The 22,007-nt window shown below is 39.7% G+C and overlaps 1 protein-coding gene across 1 annotated transcript in view; it reads left to right on the forward strand.

Annotated features, from left to right (window-relative positions):
* Positions 1-19,959, forward strand: part of BCKDHB (branched chain keto acid dehydrogenase E1 subunit beta) — a 331,336-nt gene extending 311,377 nt beyond the window's left edge. The window contains exon 10 of the mRNA XM_086316301.1: positions 18,411-19,959. Coding sequence (XP_086172427.1) covers positions 18,411-18,464 — 54 coding nt within the window. The 3' untranslated portion in view covers positions 18,465-19,959. The remainder of the gene's footprint in view (positions 1-18,410) is intronic.
* Positions 19,960-22,007: the final 2,048 nt, after the last annotated feature.

Genomic DNA, 22,007 nt, shown 5'->3' on the forward strand with positions numbered 1-22,007 from the left:
AATTCTTTGTGATTAATGATAACGTTTGTGACTTGATACTGTACCAGATAATCTGTTGAATTCATTTTGCCTTCTTGGGCGGGCACAATCATTTCTAGAAACTAGAGCTTAGCTTCATTTGTTTTCTTCATTGTTTTACGGTCTCCTTCTTATTTCATCTTTATTAATTGCTTCCTTTTTAATTTGGGTTTAATTTCTCTTCTCCATCTGGTTTATTAAAATGAAAAGTTAGATCACTGATTTAAGAAGCTCTTTTCTTATATAATCATGTAATGCTATACATTTTCCTCTAAGCATTGCTTTAGCTGCTCTCCATCATTCAGTAAGTCATATTTTAATTTTTATTAAGTTCAGAATGCTTTAAAATATTCCATGAGATGTCTTCTTTGGCTCTTGGGTTGTTTAGAAGCGTGTTTTTAAAAATTTCCAAATATTTGGGGGATTCCTCAACATATTATTGTTTTTAATTTCTAGTTTAATATTTCATGGTCACAAAATATATTTTATAAGAATTTTACTTTTTAAAAACTTATTGAGCCTTTTTTATGTCCCAGAATATACTCTTATTTTATAAATGTTTTGTATTCATTTGAAAAAAAAATGTTTATTCTATGATTGTTCGGGAGAATATTCTATAAATATCAGTTAGATCAAGTTAGTTGATAGTGTTGTTTGTGGTTTCTATATTCTATTGATTTTTTGTCTAATTGCTCTCTACTATTGCAAGAACATTTTGGCAATATTTCAGCTTTAATTTTGGATTGTCTAGTTCTCTTTTCAGTTTCATCAATATTTGGTTCATGTATTTGAAAGTTCAAAATGGTATTTGTATATACATTACATACACAAACATTTAGAATTATTACATCCTCTAGATGAACTGATTCCACATTAATTTTGAAGTGTCCCCTATTGTTTCTATTTGACATCTCTTATTTTAAGATCTGCTGCTGCTGCTGCTGCTGCTGCTAAGTTGCTTCAGTTATGTCCAACTCTGTGCAAACCCATAGATGGCAGCCCACCAGGCTCCCCTGTCCCTGGGATTCTCCAGGCAAGAACACTGGAGTGGGTTGCCATTTCCTTCTCCAATGCATGAAAGTGAAAAGTGAAAGTGAAGTCGCTCAGTCGTGTCCGACTCCTAGCGATCCCATGGACTGCAGCCCACCAGGCCCCTCCGTCCATGGAATTTTCCAGGCAAGAGTACTGGAGTGGGGTGCCATTGCCTTCTCCAATTCTAAGATCTACTTCACCTGAAATTAACATGGCCATTCCAACTTTATTATGCTTAATATTGCATACTATGTTTTATTCCATTCTCTTATTTTTAACTTATTTGTGTCTTCATATTTAGACTGGCTTTCTTAAAAGCAGAGTAAAATTGAGTGGTTCTTTTAAGTTCAGTTTGGTGATCTCTGACTTTTAAATGGAGCATTTAGCCATTTGCATAGGGCTTTTTCTTATTTTTCACTTGTCCCATCTATTCCTTGATACTTTAATTCCTATTTTCTGCCTTCATTTAAATTAAGTATTTTCATCATTCATTTTATTTTTTATTGGCTTTTATTTTTCTTAGTGATTGCTTTAAGTTTTAGAGTATACGTCTTTAACTTATCATAGTCTACTTTCAAATAATAGTGTTACACCACTGCATAGAGTCTAAGAATCACCTAGTTATTCTTACTATGGTATGCTTTCATTTCCCTCCTCCTGATCATTTTTTCTACTGCAGTGATATATGCTTCTACAAGCTCTAAATCCCAAAATATATAATTATTTTTGCTTAAAATTATTATCTTTTGAATGTATTTATGCTGGGCTGGAAGAAGCACAAGCTAGAATCAAGATTGCTGGGAGAAATATCAATAACCTCAGATATGCAGATGACACCACCCTTATGGCAGAAAGTGAAGATGAACTAAAGAGCCTCTTGATGAAAGTAAAAGAGGAGAGTGAAAAGGTTGGCTTAAAGCTCAGCATTCAGAAAACTAAGATCATAGCATCCAGTCCCATCACTTCATGGCAAATAGATGGGGAAACAGTGGAAACAGTGGCTGACTTTATTTTTTGACCTCCAAAATCACTGCAGATGGTGACTGCAGCCATTATATTAAAAGATGCTTACTCCTAGAAAGGAAAGTTATGACTAGCCTAGACAGCATATTAAAAAGCAGAGACATTACTTTGTCAACAAAGGTCCATCTAGTCAAGGCTATGGTTTTTCCAGTAGTCATGTAGGGATGTGAGAGTTGGACTATAAAGAAAGATGAGCACCAAAGAATTGATGCTTTTGAACTGTGGTGTTGGAGAAGACTCTTGGGAGTCCCTTGGACTGCAAGGAGATCCATACAGTCTATCCTAAAGGAGATCAGTCCTGGGTGTTCATTGAAAGGACTGATGCTGAGGCTGAAACTCCAATACTTTGGCCACCTCATACAAAGAGTTGACTCATTGGAAAAGACTCTGATGCTGGGAGGTATTGGGGGCAGGAGGAGAAGGAGATGACAGAGGATGAGATGGTTGGATGGCATCACCAACTCAATGGACATGAGTTTGGGTAAAGTCTGGGAGTTGGTGATGGACAAGGAGGCCTGGTGTGCTGTGGTTCACGAGGTCACAGAGTTGGACATGACTGAGCAACTGAACTGAATAAATAAGAAAAATAATTTTTAAAAGGATTTCACATTTACCATATTTTTGCCACTGGTTTACCATTTTCTGATTATCACTGTGCCACCTGAGAAGGCTACACACACACACACACACACACACACACACACACAGAGACATGCAAATTGTTTTGCAGTCACTCAGTCATGTCCTACTCTTTGTGACCCCCTGGACTGCAGCATGCCACGCTTCCCTGTCCTTCACTATCTCCTGGAGTGTGCTCAAACTCATGTCCTTTGAATCAGTGATGCCATCCAACCTTCTCATCCTTGGTCACTCCCTTCTCCTCCTACCTTCAATCTTTCCCAGCATCAGGGTTTTTCCAATGAGTCAGCTCTTGGCATCAGGTGGCCAAATATCGGAGCTTCAACTTCAGCATCAGTCCTTGCATTGCATATTCACTGTTGATTTCCTTTAGGACTGTCTGGTTGGATCTCCTTGCAGTCCAAGGGACTCTCAAGAGTCTTCTCTAGCACCATAGTTCATTTTCAGTATTCTTTATTCTTTTCTGTAGATTTTAGTTTCCATTGGTTACCATCTTCCTTCTGTCTAAGCTCTTCCTTTAATATTTGTTTTTGTGTATGTTTGGTAACAATGAATTTTTCCAGCTATTTTTCTTTCTTTCCTTTTAATCTGAAAAAAATCTTTATGCCTCATTTGGTAACAAAGAATTTTTCCAGCTATTTTTCTTTCTTTTTTCTTTCTTTCCTTTAAATCTGAAAAAAAAATTATGCCTCATTTTTGCCAGATATGTTTGCTCACTACAGAATTCTTAAGTGCTTCAAAGATCTTATACCACTGTGTTCTGGCTCGTATACTTCTTGACAAAAATTCTGTTATAATTCATATCTTTGTTTGGAAAAACATGTTTTCTCCATCATGGTTAATTTTAAGTTCTTTTTTCTTTTCTTTATCACTGATTTTCAGTAATGTTGTATGATGTGCTGTTGTGTGAGATTCTCTTTCTTTGCTTTGGATTCATTAAACCTCTTGGATATTTGGGTTAATTGGGTTAATCAAATTCAGAAAAATTTCAACCATTATTTCTTTAAATATTTTCTCTTCCCCCTACATTCCCATATCTATGGTTTCAATTACACATACACTAGACCACTTCATATTGTTTCACAGGTTACTAATGCTCTATTTCCAGGTAGGGGCAAGTATCCTTTTTAGTCTTTTTACCTCTCTAGCTTCCTTTTGAATAGTTTATATTCCCATGTTTTGGATTCACTGATCTTTTTTATAATCTATTGTTAATTGCATCCAATATATTTTTTTCAATTTCAAATATTGCTTTTTTCATCTCATGAACTTCTATTTTTTTCTTTTCTTTAATGAGATTCTATTGGGTGATTTTCTATGTCTTCCATTTTTCTCTTCATCATTTTAATGTGTTTCTCTACTTTGTGAATACATGAAACATTTATAACATTCATAACAGCCGTCCTAAAGTCTTGGCAGTTTTATCACTTCTTCTGTATATGGATCTGTTTCTGTTGATTGATTTTTCCCTTGATTATGGGACAGATATTTTCCCGATCCCTGCATGTGTGCTCAGCTGTGCCTGACTCTTTGTGTCCCCATGGACTGCAGCCCACCAGGCTCCTCTGTCCATGGAGTTTTCTAGGTAAGAGTACTGGAGTGCCTTGCCACTTCCTTCTCCTGATCCTTGCAGGCTGGTAATTTTTTGCTCATTTGAATATTGCTATTCTTTTCATTGTTAGATTTTTTAAAAATGTCTTTAAAGAGTGTTGGTTTTGTTCTAATGTGTAGTTATTTGAAAACAGCTTAATTCTTTTGAGGCTTTCTGAGGTCCAAAGCCTCTTGTCTCAAGCTAACTTAGCCCTAAGGGGACTCTACTCATTTTCCTGTATATTATAAAATTTTTCTACTCTGGCTGGCAGGAATATGAACTATTTCCAGACCTATTTGAACTCTACAACTTGTTTACCTTCTGCTTTTCAGTGATTTTCCCCCCAGCTTTGGGTAGTTTTGTCTTTTGCATTCCCAGAACTGTGCTCAGTCATAGACTCAATTGTATTTTTCTGTAGTTCTTTGGAGCTTTTTCTCCTCTCCAGTACTCTTTTCTACAATTTCTATCTATTTTGACTTTCTTGAATGCTAATCTCAAACTTAGGAAGACTGCCAGGCTCTATTTGGATTTCCCCGCTCTGTACTTCAGCCTGGAAACTTCTAGGCAGCTAGTTGGAGCACTTGTACAGTTTTCCTCATGTGTTTCCCTTCTCTTAGGGATCATAGTTCTGTGCTGTTTATTATCCGGTGTTTTAAAGCCACTGCTTCATATGTAGCTGTCTCATGGCTAGCAACAGGAATCTGCAGCTGGAGACCGTCATGTCATTCCTCAACTATTATATCTCATTTGATTTTTTATATTCAGGAGCCAGAATAGAGTAATGAGAAAGAATCAGGCCATGGAAACAGACAGTCCAGACCTTAATCATCTCTCTCATTAACTATGCATTAATTTAATTATTCAACTTATTCATGACAGTATTCTTTTATTTTTATAATAGTGAGTATTATTTTGTGCCAGGCATTGTGTTATGTTCTAGCCTTAGTTTGTCATCTATAACATAGGGAGAAATAATACCTCCCTCATTGTGGTAGGGGCTTCCCTGGTGGCTCAGTCAGTAAAGAATCCACGTGCAATGCAGAAGACCTGGGTTCAATCCCTGGGTTGGGAAGATCCCCTGAAGAAGGGAATAGCTACCCACTCCAGTATTCTTGCCTGGAGAATTCCACAGACAGAGGAGCCTGGCAGGCATGGGGGTTGCAAAGAGTCAGACACGACTGAGCAACTTTCACTTTCACTGTGATAGATTGCAAAAATGGCCACAAGTTATTCCAACTTTTTTTTGTGACCTTGTAATGCGACCTTGCAGCTTCTTCTACCAATTTCCTTTACTCATTACATCTGGGCTCACTTGTAACTTGCTTGGGTCTGTATTCTGTGGGAGAGGTGACGTGTGTGAGTTCTTAAGCCTGGACCTTAGGAGACCTTGCAGGCTTCCCTTCTCTTTCCTAAAGCCTTGTGCCTGCCAAGTGAATAGATCTGAGCTGGCATGCCAAAGAATGATGACGGAGAGAGACACGTTGGTTATCCTATCTATGCTAGGTAAGCTATTGTAAACCAGTCAGGCCCAGCCTACCCACTAATCTGTTATGTACCAGGCACAGTGCTATGTTCTAGCCTCAGTTTATCAATTTAAGTTATCCCAGTTAAGATGTATTGAGCAGTATTATGTGTTATCTGTGAATGTATTGGTTAGTTGATAATTTCTAAAAGGAAGATAAGTAGGCTACATAGCTGTGCACAGTTATTTTTGAGTAAATAGATTTTAAATTTCAGCTTAAAAGTCATTTCCTCAGGGAAATTTTGTTGACATTTCTTAACAAGTTATATTTTCCAACTATATTTTTTGGGGGCTTCCCTGGTGGCTCAGACAGTAAAGAATCTGCCCACAATGCAGGAGACCCAGGTTTGATCCCTGGGTTGGGAAGAGTCCCCGGAGAAGGGAATGGCAACCCCCTCCACTATTCTTGTCAAGAGAACTCCATGGACAAAGGATCCTGGCAGGCCAGAGTCCACTGGGTCGCAAAGAGATATTCTTTTAGTGCGTACCATATATATTCTTTTTGAGCCAACAATTGAATAATGATTTCTCCAGTACTCTTACCTGGAGAATTCCATGGACAGAGGAGCCTGGCGGGCTACAGTCCATGAGGTCACGAAAGAGTCGAACATGACTGAGTGGCTAACACACTTTCTATAATTCATTAGTAGCCAACTCCTCTATTCCAGAATAAACTCTGCTTCAACATTTATGCCTGGCATTTAAAGCAGTGCCTGACACTTAGTAGATATTTGGTAAATATTGTTTGGATGTATGGGTAAGAGGTAAAATAGGTTAAATAGGACTGAGAAATGTCACTTGGATTTAATAACAAAGAAGTCATTAACACTCATGTTTACAGCAATTTCAGTAGATTGATGGGAAAAGACATAAGACCACAGGTGAGTGCATATTGCAAAAAACATTGAGAACAGAAAAGAAATCCGTTACTACCTTTATTTCAAAATGACAGATTCCTTTTACACTTATTTTTTTTTCTTTTAAATTACAAAAATTAAATCTAAAGTGTCAGGTAAAAAAAATCACAAAATTATTTTAATTAGTTTAATCATTAACATGTCTCTGAGAATCAGCACACAGAAGCTCTTAGTAAGTGGCAAGTGCTGTCGTAATATTAACCTCTCTCAGTTTTACTTGCACATTTGTTTTGAATGCTCCAGAATTTGACAGTCAAGAGGCCATGGCATAATAGAATAAGGCAATATGTTCAATATGGTTACTATGCACTAACTGAAGAGGCTCCAGAGAAATGATCATTTGGATATTTGTATAAGAATCCCATTTAAAAATACCTTTCAGGACCCGATATGTACATTTTATTTACTTCTCCTCTGGTAGAAAGGACATGTCTTTGTGTGTTGACGCTCCGTCTTGGAAACTGATTTCGTTGTTTAAAGTGTCAGTTTTAATCATCATGTGAAGTGAAAGACCAGAATGGAATGACCTTTACTTTGAGTGCCATAAATATTTCAAAGGAGATAGACCTTTTGAGTTCAGAAAAGGGTGTGTCAGATGAACAGGTGTCGGTGCAGGCTAATGTGTTGTCTGTCATCACTGACCCTCTGGACTGTAATTTGGCTTGGGTCATACGTGTACAGAAGATTGGTCCTCTCCATCCTCACTCTCTTGGAACCATCCCCCTATTAGAAAGCCATCAGACCAATAGTCCATTCAGAACCCTATCATTGGTCTCCTAGAGAAAGCCTGGAGTTGGGATAGCGAGAAAATTAAAGCCAGATCCTTGAGCAGGCAGTTGGCTTGGACACACTTTTCCTTTTGTATCATGCTTCCCAATAAGCAACTAATGAGTCCTTGTCACAGGTGAGTGGCATTCAACTGGAAAGAGAATGATTACTAGTGAAGGCAAGTCCCAGAGACACATTTTTGGAAAGGGAAATGGACCAAGCCAAACACATGAGTAAAATATATCTTTAGGTAACAAACCTGGGCATGTGGGAGGGTTATGAGCATGAAAGAGACTAATCAGTGTAATCTACAAGGGGCAGAGGATGGAGGTGTGAGCATCTCCAGAAAAAAAATGAGCAACGTTTCTTTAAAACATTAGAAGTCCTATTAAAAAAAAAAAAAAGGAGAAAGAAACATGCTGAAGTCGTTGTCCATTCATTCTCTTCCTTTGATTCTTTTTACATAACGTTCACTTATTATTTATGACCATGCTTAAAGGAGCCATCTGGTAAATTTAATGGTAAACTACCTACTCCTCTGTTCTATGTTGAGAATTTAGTCATTGTATCACCTTTTATATGGTCCTTGGCTCATACATGCATTCCACAGAATCCCTTGTTTATGAGGTCAGAATGAAGCTGGCTGCAGGCTCAAGTCCTGAAGTTACCTTGATTGGTACTTATTTCTGAGTCCTTCCTCCTCTAAAAGTAAACAGGCCTGCCAGGCTCAGTAGAGAGTGACAGCGCATCAGAAGCTCTGATAACATCTCCAGCAGTAAATCTTGATCACATTTATGCATCTGATATTACTGTCATTACTATATTTCCAAAGTGCCCGTTTCACATGGCCATTTTATTGCTCCCTTCAAGTTGCCAAAGTTCCCTGACTCCGTCTCTTACTGCCAAAAAAGGCATTAAACAATTCAGCTGGTCTTATCATCTTCCAGAAAACAATAAAGGACCTTTTGTGTGCCTTTAGTGAAATGTGTTCAGTGTGCCAGCAAGACTGGAGTTAGGCCTGTCTTCCAGGGCAGGCTTGAGTCCAGCCAGAGAGGATTACGGCTTCCTCAATTCTCTCCCTAGCCCAGACCCTGCATGGAAACTGACATCTTGCTGTAAGTAGAGCATACTTTTGGTGGCTTTTCTTCTAGACTCTAAATTCTTTGCAGGCCTGTTTGAGTCTATTTTTCAAAATGATAAGTTATTGCAAATTCGTGTTTGAAATGTGGCCCAGAATTGAACAGTCATGAGAAGAAACTGTCACAGATTGAAGAAAAACGGGTGACGAGTGGGATGTCCTGGGACTTCCCTTGTGAGTCATTGCAATTTTTAGAGAACTTTTCTGCAGATAAGGATAAATGACTAGGTTTTTTTTTTTTTTTTTTTTTTTTTTGAGACAGGCTGGGACCTGGACCCTTTGCTGCAGTGCTGCAAAGCTTGCACTTGGACACACCTCTTCTCAAGCTACAAAATACAAAGAAACTGTATAGAACTAAAAATAACTGACTGCATGTGCAAGTGGGGCAAATTCTGGACCCAAAGATAGATAGATAGATATATAAAACCCAACTGCCATTTCTAAAGAGCCTGGAGCAAAATGGGTGTCAGGGGCATAAAACAGGGTACTGTGCACGCCCCCCTCCACTCAGCACCACAAAGGTGAGGGAAAACCACCTAAGCTACTGCTCCAGTCCGACCCCTGGACACACCCCTACCCTCACCCCAAGTGAGGAATGAACGCGCCTCATCTTGGGGAAGGAGCAAGGGAGCCTGTTACTTGTTTTCCCGCCTCCTGCAGCCAGTGTGGAAGCCCCAGGAAAGACCTGGCAAAGTTTCTTGTCTGGGCTCTTCTCAATTCCTATTGATCAGGGAAAGTCAAGAAGCCTAGTCGGCAGCACCTTTAGATGGCGTAGGATGGACCACATCGTTGTTTAGTCACTAAGTTGTGTCTGACTCTTTGGACCCCATGGCCTGTAGCCTGCTAGGTTCCTCTGTCCATGGGATTTGCCAGACAAGAATACTGGCGTGTATTGCCATTTCCTTCTCCAGGGGATTTTCCTGACCCAGGGATCGAGCGTGCACCTTTTGCATTGGCAGGTGGATTCTTTACCTTCAGATGGCATAAGATGAACCTCATAGTAGTAAACATTTCAACAAAAAAAATCATTGGAAGAAAATTTCTGAGTAATTTGAAATGATGTGCTCTGTTTATATCAAAGTCTGTGTGTATGTAAAGCACATGCATATAAAAACACTACCTTTTGAATATAGCAGTTCTATCTTCTGGATTTGACTTTAGGAAATGCTTTCTCCTTAATTTAGTTTAGTTACTTGAATCACTACTATGATATCTGGGGGTGTAATAAGCGAGGCAAGACTGATAGCTCCACCAAATCCATTCTCCACTTCTGTCATGAAAATGGAATTGTGGTTGGGTCCTGGCCTTTTGGGACTGGTGGCTCAGACGATATAGAATCTGCCTGCAGTGCAGGAGACCCAGGTTCCATCCCTGGGTTGGGAAGATCCCCTGGAGGAGGGCATAGCAACCCATTCCAGTATTCTTGCCTGGAGAATTTCATGGACAGAGGAGCCTGGTGGGCTACAATTCATGGGGTCCAAAGAGTTGGACATGACTGAGCAACAAACACTTTCACTTTCCAGGCCTCTTAGCAGGACCACATTTCCCAGCCCTGCTGCAGTTAGATAGCCAAGCTCTTGTCAACAGAACGTGAGCAGAAGTGATGTGTCAGGATGTGGAAATGAAAACATTGGGCAAATCTCCTCCAGACTCTTTCTAGATATGGTTGGGCTCCAGCTTCTTTTGTGTTCTGGAGGATGGAGAAGCAACAAGGGGGCAGGAGTGTGGTCTCTGAATGACTGCACGTAGTTGACCTGTCCTGTCCATCTGAGCTGTTCATTGCAGTTCTGTTACATGAAAAAGAAAGGAATTTCTATATTCTGTAACTCATTATATTTTGGGTTCTCTTTCTTGGAGGAGCTAACTCTTCAATATAACTAACACAGTTATAACTTCATTTAATTGGGAAATGATGTGGTCTGTTTATATCAAAGTTTATGGTTTTAAAACGTAAGAAACACACTTCAAAAATGTTTCTTCTCAAATTGGAGATGCAAACAACAATATACATGTTTCATAATTTATTTTTCATATATCTATAATATAAAGTTTTCTCCTTTATTTTTCAGCATTGATGAGAGTATGAGGACTCTTGAACTTTCATACATTGTGGAACGTAATTAATTACTGCAGTCTTTTAAAAGCTATTTTGTGGTTATCTATCAAAAATAAAAGACTGCATCACCTTTAGGTTTTACTTCTTGAAACTCGCCTTCCAGAACTGTTTGCACATGTGAAAAGACAAGAATTGAGAATTTTTTTTTTTTTTTTGGTAACAGGAAAGGTATAAACAACCCAAGCATCTATCAATATAGAAATGATTAATAGGTTTTGGGAAAAGCTGTGCTTTGAGATTGTCATTAAGAAAGATGAGGCACAGTCGCATGTTCTGACATGGTAAGAGGACTAGGAAATAGTAAGATAAATGTGTCACAGAACCATGTGTATAAAATGATACCATTTCGGTACAAATGCCTCTGTGTGTGCGCATATGTGTGTTTCCGAGTGTGTTTATGATGAGAGGAAGAAATCAAGGCTGAGATAATGTGCTTTTGTACTTCTTCGTTTTCTGTAGTATCTCATATATAATGGAAGCCAGATGTTGACCCAGATATAATGAGCTTCATCTCCCCCATCAGCCAAAGTGTGAAAAGCTGCTTCCGCGTGAGTCAATAGGGAAAAGTACAGGAAGACGACGTAGCAAGGTTCCTTCCGGCAAGGCAAAAGGGATTTGCGGCATAGACCGGAACACGAAGGAGGGACTATCATTTTCTGTTCTATATACTTCTCTATCCTTTAACTTTTAAACTATGTCCCATGGCTCCTCAACTCAAGTATAGCGTAATATGTAGAACCACAAAACATTTAAAGTGTTTGGTGAAAATGTATGCACTGTAGGGGTTTTTCCAGAGTGTCAGATGCTGCGGTGGTTCTCAAAACCACCAGCTTCAAAGAAATTAGTCTTGATCTAAGGCTCTGGATCAGAAAGAAAATAAAAATGGAAAATATGACTTACAATGGAACTCTTCAAGCAACTTTTGGCTTTTTCTGTGAGAACACTGCAGGTTCCCTGTCGGTAAACTTGGGAATCATAGAGAAAGTATCGTGGGCTGAGAGTTTCTAAGCTAAATGCTTCACTGCAGCTGGGAGATTGTTGTTTCAAAGAGAGCTGAAGAAAACTGCAGGTTAACAAGCGGAGGAGCCTGCTAAATGCAGCTTCTCAAAAGTCAGGCCCTTTGCAAAAATGGAGGTGGATACACATCCCTTGTTAGGTTTCCAAAGAAGAGATTAATGAGTATTGTTAATTTTTAAATTTGATTGAAATACAGTTTATTTACAATGTTGTGTTAATTTCTGCTGCACAGCCAAGTGTATAAATGAGTATGTGCTGTTCTGTGCTAAGTGGTTTCAGTCACGTCTGACTCTTTGTGACCCCGTGGCTCGTGCCCCTACCAGGCAAGAGAATCCCATGGGCTTCCATAAATGAGTGTTATGAGTATCCATAAATGAGTATTCTTTAGTATTACTACTGCTTTGAAACTTCCTTTTCAGAAACAAAAATTGAAGTGCAGCAACAGCTTAGACAAGTATTTGTAACTGCTTAGTGATATGTATGCACCTGTAAGTATATACATGGTCTTCCCGGGTGGCACAGCGGTAAAGAGTCTGCTGCCAATGCAGGAGATACGAGAGACATAAGTTCGATCCCTGGGCTGGGAACGTCCTTTGGAGAAGGGAATGGTTACCCATTCCGGTATTCTTGCCTGGAAAATTTCATGGGCAGAGAAGCCTGGTGGGCTACAGTCCTTAGGTTCAGAAAGAGTTGGACATGAGTGAGCATGGTTGCCATGCCATAAGTAGATATATAGGTATAAATAGATGATATATATATAGATATAGCAAATCATGTGTATTTATATATATATATTTTTTAAACTAAACTTTGTGATGGTTTTAAGTATTTTATTCAGGGCCAGCTATAATATGAACACTGGATAGGTCTCAACTTCTGAGACAGTAGGATTTTTCAGAAGTTTGGAAATTCAGTTTCATATCAAATCAAATATTATTTCAAATGCTCTTAACCACTAAGGAAAATAAAGCAATACCCAAATCTTCCTTTCCTCATCTAGTAATATTAGGGGTGGATATGTTAAAATCATTTAAATAAGTTAAAAGGAAGCTTACATCCAAAGGTTATTTCCACAGACTGCTCTGGAAAATACCAGTGCTTGGCATGAGTGGTTCTGAACCATGCTGCCAAAGCATTCAGTAGAGTAGTAACAATAAACCTGCAGTTTGGATTGTCTTAGTATAAGAGTAAATATATTGTCATAAAAAGCAAGCCTGCTATCGGGCATTTATTCAACACATATTCATGAATCCCCACATGGATTTAGGGAAACAAAGTTTAAATAAGCTGTAGGTTTCCCTAAAAGGGAAAGAGAATATTAATCCAATACTTATAAGGTGAAAGCCCTGTAAATAACACTGTTAAAATTCTTTGGGATCTTAAGCGGGGGTAGAAAAACCCCTCAGCATTGTTAATAGTTTCACAGAGGAGGTGAAATTTAAAAGAGTTTTTCAGGGTGCATAAGATTATCTCCAAATATAGAAAGAGATGTGTGAAATAGAGGCTTGTATACATAGCATGTCTTAAATACAGACTGTAGGTAAAAATGTAAAATTATAGCAGGGTACCATTTTGAAAAATTAGACTGTTGCATTCAAAATAGAATTTTGCCAACAGGCAATAAATTGAGAGAATAAAGACTTTAAAAATTATTTTGGTTATTATTTAACATCAAGGACTGAGTCTGATGACTACCATAGCTGTTTTTCTGAGTGTATAGAAGAGATTACTTTAACCAGTGTTAAGCTTAGTTGTGAGAATGGAATTGAGCTAGTGGGGAAAGAATATCTTTGAATACTGGAGAAGATATGGAACTTCAAGAACCAGGGAGACTTAGTTCTGTTCTGAAAGTGAAAGTCACTCAGTTGTGTCCAACTGTTTGTGACCCCATAAGACCATTCAGTCCATGGGATTCTCCACGCCAGAATACTGGAGTGGGTAGCCTTCCCTCCTCCAGGGGATCGTCCCAACCCAGGGATGAAACCCAGGTCTTCCACATTGCAGATGGATTCTTTACCAGCTGAGCCACAAGAGAAGCCCAAGAGTACTGGGGTGGGTAGCCTTTCCCTTCTCCAGAGGATCTTCCTGACCCAGAAATCAAATCTGGGTCTCCTGCCTTGCAGGCAGATTCTTTACTAACTGAGCTACGAGGGAAGCTCTGTTCTAGAAGGAGATAACTTGTAGTTTGCCTCCAGATCAGTTGAGGGACATTTCCATATTGTAGATAAACATGATAGCAGAGGGTGATTAAGCAGAAGGGGGCTATATTATTCTTCTTTATCGAACATTCTTGATGCCTGTGTTATGTGGATAGAGGAAGTTGCTGCAATAGAAATGAAGAAGTCTACAGCAAATGGTTTGGATTGTACCATCTGGGAAAGGACCAGGGGGATAACATAGTCATGTTGCAGGAAATAGAGTGGGGTGCGAGAGGATGGTCACATCCCAGATCGTGTCCCAGTCCCTGGGCTGGCCGCCAAGTGTGGGCTCTTGGCTTTGTGCAGGAAAGAACTCAAGAGTGAACCATAGTGATGTGAAAGGAGGTTTATTCAGGCAGGAAACACACTGCAGAGACAGAGTGTGTGCCATCTTGAAAGGCAGGAGAGGCAGGAGGGTATGGGGTTTTCAATTCTTATAGGGGTGGGCAACTTCATAGACTAATGAGTGGGAGGAATATTCCAACTATTTAGGAGGAAAAGTGAAAGTGAAGTTGCTCAGTCATGTCCGACTCTTCGCGACCCCATGGACTGTAGTCTATCAGGCTCCACCGTTCATGGGATTTTCCAGGCAAGAGTGCTGGAGTGGATTGCCATTTCCTCCTCCAGGGGATCTTCCCGACCCAGGAATCGAACCCAGGTTTCCTTCATTGCAGGCAGACGCTTTTACCGTCTGAGCCACCAGGGAAGCCAGGAGGAAGAGTAGGGGTTTCCAGAAATTGGGTCATTGCCCACTTTTTGACCTTTATAGTCGGCCTTGGAACTGACTCTTGTGGCACCTATACGTGTGTCCTGGGGCTTGCTGATGTGTTACAATGAGCGTGCACTGGGGATCAAGGTCTAGTGGAAGGCCACTCATCTGCCATCTTGGACCTTTGTGGTTCTAATGAGTTTATGTCATGTCCTCCAGCTGTGTCATTCTTTTAAAGTTTGTGCCCTGCCTGTTTCCTGTCTCAGTGAGACCTCTGTATGGTTGGGGTCCAAAGAGACATCAGAGCTAAGAGGAACCCCGATTGTCCCAGAAAATGTATAAAGTCAACTGAGCCCAGCAGACAGAGCATTGGCCAGGACACGAGATGTTTAAGTATCACCTTTCCCAGCTCCTGAAAAGCACTGAGAAAGACACCACCTTCTAATGCCAACCCCATTCTCCCTTGCCATTAATGAGGTCAGAAAGCCAGATCATCTCTTCTGGTTCCTCTTTTACACATTCGGGTGAATATTTGGCCAAGTATTTATCAATAAGATGTAAGCAGAATTTGCTGGGGTGGGAGGAGTGGCTTTTGTATAATGATTTTTTATCTAGATAAGATATAGATATGGCTAGGAGCACCCCCTTTTATTTTTTTGACTGTGAATATGTGCCTGAAGCCTCCATTTTTGTTCATGAAGCTAGATACCTGAGGAAAAAGCCAATATGCTAAGGGTGTGGAGTGAAAACCAGAAAGAGCCTCTCATTCATGTTATTACTAAACAGATAAAGTTAGAATAACACTTGCTAAACTTTGGCTTTCTTGGCTTGTAAAAACAAACTTTTTTTATACAGTTCATGAGGTTCTCACAGCAAGTGTACTGGAGTGGTTTACCATTCCCTCCTCCAGCTATTCAAAATCCTAAAAGATGATGCTGTCAAAGTGTTTCACTCAATATGTCAGCAAATCTGGAAGAGCCAGCAGTGGCCCCAGGACTGGAAAAGGTCAATCCCCATCCCAGTTCCCAAGAAGAGTAGTACTAAAGACTGTGCTAACCATTGGACAATTGCACTCATCTGCCTTGCTAGTAAGGTCATGCTGAAAATCTTGCATGCTAAACTTCAGCATTATGTGAACCAAGAATTTGCATAAGTCCAAGCTGGGTTTAGAAAAGGTAGAGGAACCAGAGATCAATTTTCCAAGATGTGCTCAATCATAGAGAAAACAAGGGAATTCCAGAAAAACATCTACCTCTGTTTCATCGACTATGCTAAAGCCTTTGACTGTGGATCATAACAAACTGTGGAAAGCTCTTAAAAAGATTGGAATACCAGACCATCATACATGTCTCTTGAGAAACCTGTACACGGGTCAAGAAGCAGCAGTTAGAACCCTGTATGGAACAACTGATTGAGAAAGGAGTATGAGAGGGCTGTCTGCTGTCACAATGTTTATTTAACCTATGTGGTGAGCACATCTTGAGAAATGCTGGGCTGGATAAGTTACAAGCTGAAATTAAGATAGGTGGGGGAAACATCAACAACCTCAGATATGCAGATGGTACCACTCTAATGGTAGAAAACGAAGAGGAACTAAAGAGCCTCTATGAGGATAAAGGAGGAGAATGAAAGAGTCAGCTTAAGTCTTAATATTAAAGAAACTAAGATCATGGCATCTGGCCCCATTACTTCATGGCAAATAGAAAGGGAAAAGTAGAAGTAGTGACAGATTTCCTCTTCTTGGGTTCTAAAATCACTGTGGATGGTGACTGCAGCCATGAAATCAGAAGATGATTACTCCTTGGCAGGAAAGCTATGACAAACCTAGACAGTGTGTTGAAAAGCAGAGACATTTTCTTGGTGACAAAGGTCCGTAAATCAAGGCTATACAGTCTTCCCAGTGGTCACGTACGGTTGTGAGAGCTGGACCATAAAGAAATCAGAGCTCCAAAGAATTCATGCCTTTGAACTGTGGTGCTGGAGAAGACTCCTTAGAGTCCCTTGGACAGCAAGGAGATCAAACCAGTCAATCTTAAGGGAAATCAGCCCTGACTGAAATGGCAATCCACTCCATCACTCTTGCCTGAAAAATCCCATGGACGGAGGAGCCTGATAGGCTACAGTCCATGGGGTTGCAAAGAGTCGGACACGACTGAGTGACTTCACTTTCACTTTCACTCATTGGAAGGACTGATGCTGAAGCTGAAGATCAAGTATTTTGGTCACCTGATGCAAACAGCCAACTCATTGGAAAAGTCCCTTATGCTGCGAAAGATTGAGGGCAGGAGATGAGGGTGTCAGAGGATGAGATGGCTGGATGGCATCACCAATGCAATGGACATGAACTTGGGCAAACTTTGGGAGATGGTGTGGGACAGGGAGGCCTGGCCTGCTGCAGTCTATGGCGTCGCGAAGAGTCAGACACAACTGGGTCACTGAGCAACAACAACAAAACAAACTACTACTTACTTGTGGATGTGTGTGCAGTCATTCAATCCTGTCTGACTCTTTGCAACCCTATGGACTGCAGCCCACCAGGCTCCTCTGTCCATGGGATTTCTCAGGCAAGAATACTGGAGCAGGTTGCCGTTTCCTCCTCCAGGGGATCTTTCTGACCCAGGGATTGAACCCATGTCTCTTGTGTCTCCTGCATTGGCAGGCAGATTCTTTACCACTGCACCACCTGCTAAGCCCCTCCTCTTTATTTAGGTCACAGGTAATCATCTGATCTATAATTTTCAGCCTTTTCATCAAAATGTTACCAAGAATTTTACTATCTGATAGTCATGTAAGCACATTGAGAGTCTGTCTAATGAACAGTGTGCAAGGCCCTCCCCTAATCTCATGTATGTAGATACGCGGAACACGGATGTCTCTGCTGGAGTCATCTAAGCCCAGACTCGGTTTTCTAAGAGTGATTGAAGCAAGCTTTCCCTCTATGTAGTACTAAAAGCCAAAATAAAGAAATAATATTTTCCACTACTCTATAGATTGTAATATTTAGGTAAGTTGATAGTCCTATCATAAAATGTTTAGGAATTACAGGTTTCAGTGAGCTGGAAAAATATTTTCTTTTTTGGTGTGAGGGGTTGGATTGGAGGTAAATGAGACTAGAAGGGTTAAGTGCCAGTTAGATTGTGAAGACATTTTTATGCTGCAATTTAAAAATGGACTTTTTTAAAGGGAATCTTCTTTTGGAAAGTACAAAGTTACATATAGTTCCACTATATATTATAGCTATTTTTTAAGATTTTTAGTTGGAATTTTAATATCAAACTCTCATAAATTAATAGAATGAACAGACACAAAAGTAGAAGGATGTAGTGGACCTGTAAACCGTCAGGAAGCATTTAACAGGAGGCTTCCTGTGCGCTGTTTTGGATCTGTCAGGAATTCTCTGTTCCTTATTAATTCCTGAATATTCAGGAATTAAGAGGAAAGGCAAGCCTCTCCCAGGGGCTGAGGAATCCAGGCATTTCCTTCATTAGTTTTTCTATATGGTGATAAGTACCCTCTTCCTTCTTGTGAACCATACGGTAAAAGTGATTGTTTACAACTCTCTCTCTAATATGGATCGCCTATGTTTTGTAAGTCTGGAATTTTAATCTTTATCTTTGCTGAGAATAACTACCTTGTAAGACAGTCTATATGCCCATACCATGTTGATTAATGAGAGCTCTGGTCCCCGTGTCTTTCTTTCTCTCTCTCTCTCTCTTTTTCAGGCTGATCCCCTGGAACGCAGAGGCTCTCTAAGACCCTCTCGAGAAGGCGCTTGAGGCCTTCGTGAACAGAGCAAGCCCCGTGCAGGGGCTTTATTGGCTTTCTGCATCAACCAAGGAATATCAGCCTATTTCTCTCTCCTTTACTTTCTTATCCGTCGACTCCGGACCACCAGGTTCCGGTCCATTAAAGGACCTCAACAGTAAACCAATTCAACATAATAAAGATTTATACAATTTTCACACAATAGTGGGATACAAATTCTATTCAAGTTCCATAGATCATAAACCAGAAGACACTGGAACATATTCAGGGACAGAAAACAGGGTGCAAAAACTTCATGGTCTACAGGTACTGAAATCACACAGAGTCTGTTCTCTTATCACTGTGGAATTATGTTAGAAATCAATATCAAAAGACATTTGAAAGTAACCCACATATTTTCAAGAGCAACGTGATTTAAAAATGAACTTTGAAGAGAATATCTGTCTACCTATCTATCATCTATCTGAATAACTTTGCTATAAACCTGAAACTAACACATTTGTAAATAACTAATTCAATAACAATATTAAAAAATAACTAAAAATTAAAATTAAAAATAAAATCTGACTTACGTGTCATTGAGAACCATGGAAAAGTTTGAAATAGGAGATTAATACCAAATTTGTGTTTTAGGAAGATTTTTTGGGTAACTATGCAGAAGGAAGAATGGAGGGGAAACAGAACAAGGATAGTGAGAATTATAAAGAAGTTAACGTAGTTCCATGTTACTTTATGCCTGAAATACGATTATTGATTTTTTGAAAGAATTTTACCTTTAGTTCTGAATTTACTTAACATTGCTAACATATGAAATATTAGATACAGATGACAAAAACTCAAAATTTAAGACTTTGTTTAAAATTACTTTAATCAAAATATTTGCTATTAGCACTTCTTTTTCATGACTAAATAAAACCACATGATTGTTAAATTTTAAAATTGCAGTTTATGTGAACTTGTATGTATTGTCTTCATCTCAGTAGGTGCACAAAAACTGCTTAATAACTGACCAAATTGAATGCAACAGCTTCTTACTATATTCATTGCATTTGCAAACAATTTTTCTAACATCTTGTCTATGGATATGACCACTATAACACCCAGGTTTTCTGAGGCAAATATAAGCTTTCAATTTTGTGTCCTATCATCCTCAGAAGCATACTTATCCTTGTCAAATTATGTTTCATTTTTAGTTTCAGAAATGTTAGTCTATATTCTTATATTTTAGTAAATGTAAGAAGTGACTCAAATGATTACATTGCTTACATTTTCTTTGCCTTTTTGCCATAGAGACAAATGAAACAAAATGACCTCCAACTCTCTATGTCACAGTTATACATATATATAGAAATGAATATCCTAAAACAATCATTTGAGTCCTTCTAACCTGTAAGGTTTAGTTTTCAAGTAGTAATCACCTTCAGTGTGCAAAAAGTGCCCCCTTGCCTCTTGTTTACATCTCCTGTAATTGCCAAGATTAAAGTAGTTCATAAAAAGTTGATCAAACTGTTGCCTAAAGTAAGTCTGTGTTGGTTGCTGCGATTGCCCCTTTTTCCTAAAGGACATGACCTATGACGATTCATTCACAGAGTTAGTAAGACTGTTGGTGAGTGCTGATTCCCATGGTGGAGTGGACAGCATGTAAAGGAAGCACTGGGGAGAGGAAACAAGCATATCTGCATCTATACTTATGTTAAAGTGTAAAATAAAGCCACCATAGAATTTAACAATTCCACTCCTGGGCATGTGTCCAGAGAAAAACATGGTTCGAAAGAATACTTGCAGCCCAATGTTCATTGTAGCACTGTTTATAATAGCCAAGACATGGAAGAAATCTAAAGTCCATTGACAGATGAATGGATAAAGAAGATGTGGTAACACATATACAGTGGAATATTACTCAACCATTAAAAAGAATGGAATAATACCATTTGCAGGAACACGGATGGACCCAGAGATTATCATACTAAGTGAAGTAAATTCAGACAGTGAAAGCCAAATACCATATGATATCGCTTATATGTAGAATCTAAAAATAATGATACTAATCAATTTATTTACAAAGCAGAATAGATTCAGACACCTAGAGAATGAACTTTTGGTTACCAGGGAGAAGGATGAGATGGCGGGGTAGATTGGGAGTTTGGTACTGACATGTACATGCTGCTGTATTTAAAACAGAAAACCAACGAGGATGAAAATATTAAAAAAAAAAAACAGTGTAAGAAAATCCCCAGTGAACAGAAACCTCAACCAAACAGAATTGGGAAACCAGAAGGGGGAGCTCTCACGCCCTGAGATAACAGCAGAGCCCAAAATGAAGACGGACTCAGCCAATGAAAAGCTACTACTCATGTTTACTCCTGCCCTTCCACTTCCGTTTCCCTCTATAAAAGTGTTCACGTTCCCTTTCTGTGTGGAGACTTGCCTGTGGCTCATCAGGGAGGCAGACCTCAAATTGCAGTTCTCAGTTGCTCCCAAATAAACCCATCTTTGCTGGAGAAATACCTGATAGTCTATTCATTACAGGTCAGCAAAGGGTATTCAACACTCCATGGAGTGTAGGACCTGATGCAGCTGATTTTAAGGAGACCACATCTGGTATATCAAAAGCCCATAAGGGTTTGTGGTATACATGTCTTGATATCAGACTATAGAATCAGCCCTGAGGATCCCACTTTATGCAACTTGGAGATGAGGGCCAAACAAAGGGAACATCCCAGCATTTCAGTTCCCTTTGACAATATATGCTATTTAAAATCCAACACACATTTATTTTATTACCTCTTTCTGCAAACCAGCCTCATCAAACTTTTAGGTTTGAGGTAAAGCATGTAAGTGAATAAATGCATACCATGGGCCATCTCTGCACGGTATTGTTCAAGAGAGCAAGGATTTGGAGAAGGGAGTGATCCAAGGAACGTTCAGGAAACTGAGTAGAATGTAAGGTGCACAAAGAGCTGAAGAATGAGATTTGGAAAGACGGGTTATGGAGAATTTCAGAGACTGCAAGGTTTATTGGCTGTGGTTGCACCAGAGAGTTAAGAAGGCACTAGGAGCGAAAATAATCTCTGGATTCAGTGGCATCAAGAGTGAATCTATCAAAGCAAGTAAACATTGACTCATTCCCCTCGAATCCAAATAAGTTAAAGGAGCTCCATAGATGAAGGCACCTTAGGTGGATCATTGACGGCACAGTCGTGTATGAGATGCTGACTTAGTCGCTCAACTTTGACACTGTGTGTGTGCGTGTGTGTGTGTGTGTGAGGTTGCCTGTTCCACAGCCTGAGCCCTGGGCATTGTCTGATGTGGTGGGATAATTGGGCTGCTCCACCACAGCCCTTCCGGAGAAGGTCCAGAACACATCGTACATGGTTTCCTGTGTTTGTACAGCATGTTGGCACCAGGACAGCAGACCTGCTCTGCCTAGGAGAGCTGGGTGGCCTGGTAGGCAGCACTTGGCTGGGTCCCAGAATGTGGAGAGCGAGCAGGTCCACAGTGGGAGGGATGGATGACGGTGATGAAGCTTGCAAACATGGGTGAGGATCATAGCA

Source organism: Bos grunniens, chromosome 9 (assembly GCF_055505025.1).
Source record: "Bos grunniens cultivar Pamir isolate PY7600 chromosome 9, Bosgru_T2T1.0, whole genome shotgun sequence".
NCBI classification, from domain to species: domain Eukaryota; kingdom Metazoa; phylum Chordata; class Mammalia; order Artiodactyla; family Bovidae; genus Bos; species Bos grunniens.